An 8517-nucleotide genomic window follows, 5' to 3' on the forward strand; every position below is an offset into this window, starting at 1 on the left:
GCTAACAAATGCTCTAAGATCTGATCTCCCACTATTCCTGTTATAATTATTCACTGGAAAATTGCTTCCATCAGTGCAAAACTATCATTTGTTGAGTTAATCATTAATGACTCAGCAACATGAACAGACCGAATTTTTGTTTTCAATAAACTAATAAAGTAACGGATGTTTTTTAATCATGATGATGTTAATAATAATATTGATGAAAATCAATTATTTTCCAGAATGATTGGACAATCAACTCTCCTCGTGGCAGCTGCCTTTTGCGTCTTGGCAACAGCTCTTCCAGGACACCTGCATGGAGGAGCAGGTTTAGGAGCTGGACATCTTGGAGGAGCTGGTGTTGGAGTTGGTCATCTTGGAGGAGCAGGTTTAGGAGTTGGACACCTTGGAGGAGCTGGTGTAGGAGTTGGCCACCTTGGAGGTGTTGGTGTTGGTTCTGGGTTTACTGGAGGCATTAGTTCTGGACCTGGACTTATTGGAGGAGTGGGTGTTGGAGGCGCCAACTACAATCCAGCTCACTATCCAGACATCGTTCCAGGTTACCCATTCCAGCAGTCTTACCCTGGAAAAGGATTCGGAGGATGTGCCAACTGGTGCCGTAGCTCATACCAAAAGAACTACTATTGCTGCACAAGAACTTCTTACGCTGGATAAGGCACAAGATATTTTATAACCATTAAATATGTCCAACCATCAACGTTAAGATAATACCCATTTCATGTTACTTCATTTCTTATTCCTTTTGAACCTCTATTATCTTTTTTAATGTTAATAATGTCCCAATAAAATTATTTAATTTTTTTCATGTTGAACTTTCAATATTTATTTCCTGATACCCTAAAGATATTCTTCTAGAGAAACAAACGTATAAGGCTGAAGAAATAATTACTAATGTAAAGTAATTGCTACAAAAATATATCGTGAACTCGAAAATCTGAATTATAAAATAAAAACTTAAAAGACTTGAACTAAAAAAACTAAAAACAAGTGACGTCAGAAGAGACTACCGCACACGCCCCCCCCCCTCACAAGTGAACCTTCACAAAAACACTACAATTCCTCCTAAATGTTTTCGTAGAGTTGCTATATCAGTCAACAATAGAAAACAAGTGTGATTCTGAACTTGCTGAAATGAAGTGATGTTGACATTCCAAGGCCCCAAAAGGTCAAAGGTCATGGTTTCATTAAAGGTAAATATGTGGTTTTCTATCTGTCGATAATATCAAGTTAGTTACTTCCACCAAAGAAGTTGGAAGGAGGTTATGTTTTACCTGCTGTTTGAGTGTTTGTTAGTGAACACCTTCCTGGCCACAATTTTAATCGTAGAGTAATGAAACTTGCAGGGATTAACTGATATGCAAATAGCAGGAAATTATAAAATTTTGGAAGGTCAAGGTTACGGTCAAGGAAAACGTCCAATTCATGTATTTAGCCATAAGTTTGGACATCGTTGTCACAGACTTCAAACTGGGTTCATATTCGACTATATGAAAATCCAAGCCAATTAATACATGTTAAGGTCAAGATCAAGGTCAAGGTTAAGCAAATGTTCAAGAAATAAGCTGCGGTGGCGGAGGTCTGCGCTCTACTGAGTGCCCCTCTAATTTTCATTTGTACTCAATTGAGAGTTAGGGCCTTCTGAAATTCGGTGACCTTGAAATTTCGACCCCTTTGAACTTTGAACCCAGCAATCTTCAAAACTATATATTTTCACCTATTTTGATATAAAGAATTATATTTTTGGACCGTAAAATTATTTCGGTCTTAGTTTCAAGAAAATCTCATAATATTTGACGGATTTATAGTAAAAAAAACTCGAGTGTGGTAAGTAAAAATCACAAAAAAAAAAAAAAAAAAAAAAAAAAAAAAAAAAAAAAAACCACGATTAATATTCCATAACTGACCGATATAAGACACTTATCATCCAGGTGACTGACTTCTCCCTGTTAACTAGCGAAAATAAACTTTGGGAAATTACATTAAAGATTATTTGCGAGTTCTTACCTAGTAATCTGTTGGACGGAAGTTTGAACGACGCTCAAGCTCGATAGTTTCTTGTAGTGTTCGCAAACTCACCATCATTGTGAGCTAGGGATGGGAGTTTGAGGATGCATATAAATTTGGGCGGTAATCAGTTGGATTTGAGCTACCACAAACACATTTACATAGTGGAGTAACATTACCAATTCTCCAACAAGTGCTTAAAGCTCCTCTTCTAAGTAACTTGCACAAAATAACAGATAACTTTGGAACTAAGAAATCTGCAGTCTTCATAAAAAAAAACAAAGAAAAAATACCATTTGGGTCTACTCCTCCATAAGCATCCAGTCCATCAACAGAGCTTTAATTCCACGAGATCGAAAAGCTAAACTAGTTAGTTTAGTCTCAGGAAAACAGGAATGAGGAAGTTCAATTTTCTCGTTACTCTGTTTAGTGTCAAACACATCAGCCAAAAGGGTTCCCTTTTTCTTTGGACAGTGAGTGAAAGCCATCTGGTTTCAGTAAAAGAGGAACTATTGCATCTACACCAAACAGTGCTGATTTAAGGGTAGTCAACCACTTAAGTTCGTGGGTTGTACCAGAAAGGGTTTCTTTTATGGTTAGATTGTATTCCTTTCCAGTTGAAGCATAAACTCTCAGAGCAAAAGCTCTAAGATGAGTATAGTATAGTTATTCCAGGTCAAATCTGATCTTTTACCCTGCTTCTCCAAATAAGTACGTCTGCAATCATCATTGAACAATGGGTTCTCCTTCACTCGCTACCTTAGCACACGAGAAAGAACGCGCCTATCAATTATATTGACCAGATTCTCATTCAAAGGGACAACAGGATCAACACTACTGAACAATTGTGACCAATTCAAACCCAAAAGCTAATGCAAAATCCCATTCCAGTCTGCTTGAGATTTCATATAAATCTTATATGGGTATGATACATCAGGGACAGGCTGCACAGTCTCCACTACTAATGAAATCAAGGAATGATCAGATGTCCCGACTGAAAAACCAACCTTACTTGTTATAACGCCAAGGGAGTCAATGTATACGAGGTCCAAGCAGTTACCAGACCTGTGAGTATATTCACTTATGATTTGCTCACAGCCTGATTCAGAGGCAAAGTCTAAAGCTCTTAAACCATGGCGATCGGTAAGAGAAACAGAAATTAACTACTCCCTATGGTGAGCATTGAAATCACCAACAAAGACAAAAGAGGCCTTTCTATCATCTTCTGGTATCTTAGCCATAATGGTAAGAAGACAATCAAAGATAGAATCATCCAAGTCTGGATTCCGGTAGATCAAACACATATAGTTGTTGTTATTCCTTCCACAAACTTTCATTACCTGAATCTCATGACATCCATATTCATAGCAGGACTTAAGAGAAGCAGGGTACTCGGTCTTAATATACACCACCATTCCCATGGCCCTAGGGATGGCATCACGTTTCAACATTATTGGCTTCTTAAAACCAGTTATAAGGAGCTCAGATGAGTGCCTCATATTAGAAACCAAAGTTTCTGAGCACAAAAGAATATCATACTGTCTGGACGCAACTGTAAGGTCTTGAATATTTGCATGAAGATCACGATTATTGCAATACAGTAGACGACATCGACGAAATTTAGGACTTATTGGTCCAGGATTTCGCTCAATGTCTCTAGACAGTATAAGAATTAATGATAATAAAAAAGAGACATCATACTTAAAAACTAGATTAAAATGAATAATAACAAAACACATATGTATAGAAATATAAATAAAGTGATTCATAGCCCATAGACAACAGAAGAAAATTGGAAAAACTGGTCAACATGGAGGAGCTGATACATCATGCTAGGCTAAATACCCTCCAGGATAGCCACTTCAACTGAAGGAAGGAGAGTAAGGATAGTTTGGAGAGGTAAAACGATCAGATAAGGAAAAAACAACCTCTTGCTAAACCACCGCCCACCCATGGCCTTTCTTTTAAGCCTGCCTAACACACCACTTATAAAAAAAAAAAAAAAAAAAAAAAAAAAAAGATGAAGAAAAGACAATAAGATAAAATAGTGGGCCCAAGTGTACCCTCAAGCATTTTGATTCTGGAGTGTCCTAGAAGAGCTGCTTACCATAGCTAGAGTCTCTTCTACCCATACCCTAAGTGGAAGGTAACCACTGAACAATTACAGTACAGCCATTAGTCCCTTTACGGAAGAAGTGTTTGGTAATTTCAGTGTTGTCAGGTGTATGAGGAAAGACGAGAATCTGTAAAGAATAGGCCAGGCTATGCAGTGTATGTGTAGGCAAAGAAAAAATGAGCCGTAACCAAAGAGAGGGATCCAATAACAGTAGTATCTCAACTGTCACCATCAGCGGAACGGATCCGCGCGGCACAATACCAGTGGGGCACCACTCATGCAAGGCGGTGCCGCTGCGGTAAAAAATCCTTTCCGCTCTAGTGTGAAAGGCTTTATCTAATTTATCAGTCTACTGATAAACACGGATCCGCAACGCTTGTTAATGACAGTTTTGACAAAAATTATAGTTTCTTGCAATTTGGGAAGATAAATATAAAGAGAGCGAGTCTACTAATCACGTCAGGTATTTACGAACAGAAACATAAATAACATTGAGTAAAAGGGAGCAATTTACGAACATCATGAGAAAAGTAGGAAGGACGGAAATGAACACATTGAAAATAACAAAAGTAATTGTACAACCTGATAACATAAGAGAGAGAGAGAGAGAGAGAGAGAGAGAGAGAGAGAGAGAGAGAGAGAGAGAGAGAGAGAGAGAGAGAGAGAGAGAGAAGTGCCCAATCAAGTTACAAGTTAAAATTTCACTTCTAAGAAAGCAGGAGATGCACAGCACCAAGACAATCTAGAATACTTCCAACGGGTCTCAAAAGTCATCACACCTTTGCTCGTTGCTTAATAACTTTTGAGGCGACGAGACGCAAAATCTGGTGCAAACCGGCTACTGTAGGAAGGGAAACCTGGAAATGGAGTTCCCGAATCCCTTCTTTCGTAACAAGAGCCACAAGAAGAAAAAAGCTCGGGTTTGAGGTTAGTCATTTTTCATCGGGTGATAATTAGTTCTTCATCTGAAATAGAACGTCTTCTCTGCTATACAAGCAAGGCTTCAGCGTAAATGAATAATGAATATAATTATAAAATCCTGGAAGCGTGAATTATCGTTCCAGTCAAAGTGTAACCTTTCTTGGAAGAGGACCGAGAGCGTAAAATCGGTCTTCAAAGACGTTTTTAGTGAGTCCAACGTTTGTATATAAAGGTGAGGCTTCTGTGTTACCCAGTCATTCAGAGTAATTGTCACGGGTTCAGCAGTAGCTCTTCTGATACGCAGTTGATCCTACAGGTAAGGGGAAGAATAGTTCTTAAAAACTGTCACAAATTTTTATCTTTATTGTCATTTCTTTGGGATAAACCTCGAGACTTATTATTTTTGTCACAATGCACATTTGACAAAGGAAATACCAACTTGCCAGAAACATGTATTAGCCTGATAAATGTTGTATTGTGTAGTCCGTTATTTTGCTTCCAGTTTTGTGGGGGGAAATCAATACCATCCTCCAATATTTTTAGAAGTTCTCATAAAGACAAGGCTCACCAGTCTAAACTCCGATGCTTGAAATGGGATCTGACTTTTTAAAATCAAATATATGTAGGAATCAAAACTTCCTTCCTGTATCATTTACGAATATCTTTAATTGTTAGTTAACAACTAAAAATTCAATATGCTCTCCGAGATAGTTTTAGTAAATATCGTCTTTTTATACCATTTACTAAAAAAAATAAAGTGATTTTACGTTAACTCGCACCTACACTAATTTTCTTATTCAGCAATTCAATTATATATATCGTAAACATATATTTATGAAACCATAACAAAAAAACTTGTTATTTTTCAGAATGATTGGACAATCAACATTCCTCGTGGCAGCTGCCCTTTGCGTCTTGGCAACAGCTCTTCCAGGACACCTGCATGGAGGAGCAGGTTTAGGAGTTGGAAATCTTGGAGGAGCAGGTTTAGGACTTGGACATCTTGGAGGTGCTGGTGTAGGAGTTGGACATCTTGGAGGAGCTGGTGTTGGTGTTGGACATCTTGGAGGAGCTGGTATTGGATCTGGACTTATTGGAGGAGTGGGTGTTGGAGGCGCCAACTACAACCCAGCTCACTATCCAGACATCGTTCCAGGATTCCCCTTCCAGCAGTCTTACCCTGGAAAAGGATTCGGAGGATGTGCCAACTGGTGCCGTAGCTCATATCAGAACAACTACTATTGCTGCACAAGAACATCCTATGCTGGATAAGGCTCTGGAAAGCTACCAGAACCAATAGAATTAAAAATAAGATTGAATAGAATGTATTTTTACTATTTGTTTCAAGCATAAGTGAAATAATTTATCTGTTGTTTTTTCTTAATAAAAAAAAAAGTGATACTTATAGACCTGTCATTTTTCGCTGTCACATGAGAAAAATTTCTCAATTTCCTTATCTTATGTAATATATCAAATATACTTCTTGAAATATCCGAGAGGGGGTTAAAAATATGAAATTTTGGAATAGAAACTAATTTTAGATTGTCAAACATACTGAAACTGGAAAAAAATATCAAATCTTAACGTTATTACATTGACCACATGTCAGCCTCCTTTTCTTATAAGCTGACAGAACTAGAATAAATAAGTTAGTTTGTCAAAGTTAGTCCAGTCCCCAGATAAGGAACTTTGCATTCCTAAATGTGACAAATATAATTGAAAACGCATGTGTTCGAGTCATCAGGTTGAGCCAGCTTTGGGGCAGAGTATAAACATTCAAAGCAGGTCAGAAACCTTAGTGTAAGATTGCAATGGTCAAAGCATTTCGGACACCAAGGAACAACTATGCATTGTTCAAACCATGTCAAAAAGCAATGTAAATCATTCGATGTTCAAAGCATCTCATAACGGAGAAACTGCTATGTAATGTTCATAGCATCTCAGATTCAAATGTGCAACATATTATGTTCAAAGCATCACACAATCCATCAGGAAACATTGTAATGTTTAAAACATATCAGAAACCATTGTGTAACATTGCAATGCTCAAAGTATCTCAGGTACCGAGGTGCAATATTGCAATGTTCAAACCATTTCAAAAACCAATGTGTAACATTGCAGTGGTAGAATCATCTCAGAAACCAAGAGACAATACTGAAATATACAAAGCAACTAAAGAATATCCTTTCTCATTTCTTAAGCATCTTGAAATAATCCTCTAATTGTAAAATTATCAACAATTTTCTCTTATAGTCATCCGTTACTTTAATTGTTTAATTTCTAATGTGAAACGCATATTAATATAAGGAAACTGTATCAGAAGCCATAAGAGAATAATACCTGCCATCCCAAATGACCTCACCTGACACATGGATAATGGAATAGGCATTCAGCCCACATTAACACCTGAGAATGTGGACTCACACAAGTAGTATGCTTTATCTGGAGTATTGTCTGCAAATATTCCTGTGTATGTTCATATTTTCACTGTGCCGTAAAAAAAAAAAAAAAAAAAAAAAAAAAAAAAAAAAAAACTTTCAATACCTCGGTCCACAGAAGAGTTAAGACGAACCATCAAGGATTTAATTTTATATTTTCATTTTTCTTGAGGTTCTTTTGTATCTGTACATCACGTTTCCATGTGAATTTTATGCATATATACATAGATAGTAAGAAAAACCTTTATGTATGGCATTTATATTTAAGAGAAAGCTTTTAATTCTGTCAAAACTTCAGCAGTGATAATAGTCCTTCAAACACTATGAATAGATGAATCTTATGTTAAACAACAAGATATATATAAAGAAAATACAGGAATTCTAAAACTATATAAAGATAGTGAGAAAATTTTGATTGAGAAAGGAGATAGACAGGAAGACTCCATCTCTCCTAAATTATTTACAACATGCCTGATGCCTGAAAGTAGTTTTTGAAAATTTAGATAGGGAACATATAGGAATTAACATGAATGGAGAATACCTTGACAGCTTGGCATATGCAGATGATGGAGTTCTGTTTAGTCAATCAAGGAGGGAACTGCAAAATATGAAAGAAAAATTGAAGAGAAAAAAAAAAAAACAGAAATGTAGGACTGAAAATGAATATAAGCAAAACTAAGATAAGGTTTAAATGAAATGCAGAGACAACAAATAAAGGTTATGGGCGAATCTCCAGAGATAGTTAATGAATATACATTAGGGCAGACAGTAAGTGTTTTACCCACGACATGAAACCAAAATTAAAAGAAAGAAAATCATGGGATGGCGAGCATTTGGTAAACAAAAAGAAATTATGAAACTTAAAATGCCATTTTCTCTAAGACGAAAAAAGCATTTAATAAGATGATCCTACCAGTATTAACTTTTGCATCAGAAACTTGGAGCCTTAAAACTTAAGCTTGTTACAACTCAAAGAGATTTGGAAAGAATATTGATGGGAATAACACTCGGAGAGAGAAAAGAAGAAAATGGACA

General features: G+C 36.6%; 2 protein-coding genes across 3 annotated transcripts; both read left to right on the plus strand.

Moving 5' to 3' along the window:
* The first annotated feature begins 219 nt into the window (after positions 1-219).
* LOC137622780 (keratin, type II cytoskeletal 3-like) lies at positions 220-764 on the plus strand. The gene has a single exon (XM_068353374.1). The coding sequence runs from the start codon at positions 226-228 to the stop codon at positions 655-657; it is 432 nt and encodes a 143-aa protein (XP_068209475.1). The 5' UTR covers positions 220-225; the 3' UTR covers positions 658-764.
* Positions 765-5169: 4405 nt separating this feature from the next.
* LOC137622781 (lamprin 1.8-10-like) lies at positions 5170-6389 on the plus strand. 2 transcript variants are annotated; one of them, XM_068353376.1, is made up of 2 exons: positions 5170-5276; positions 5914-6389. In XM_068353376.1, the coding sequence occupies exon 2, from the start codon at positions 5915-5917 to the stop codon at positions 6314-6316; it is 402 nt and encodes a 133-aa protein (XP_068209477.1). In that variant the 5' UTR covers positions 5170-5276; position 5914; the 3' UTR covers positions 6317-6389. The 2 variants fall into 2 exon arrangements, with proteins under 2 accessions (XP_068209477.1, XP_068209476.1); XM_068353375.1 differs by having other exon boundaries at positions 5224-5360.
* The last annotated feature ends 2128 nt before the right edge of the window (positions 6390-8517 follow it).

The sequence above is a fragment of the Palaemon carinicauda genome, chromosome 29 (genome assembly GCF_036898095.1).
Source record: "Palaemon carinicauda isolate YSFRI2023 chromosome 29, ASM3689809v2, whole genome shotgun sequence".
Classification (NCBI taxonomy): Eukaryota; Metazoa; Arthropoda; class Malacostraca; order Decapoda; family Palaemonidae; genus Palaemon; species Palaemon carinicauda.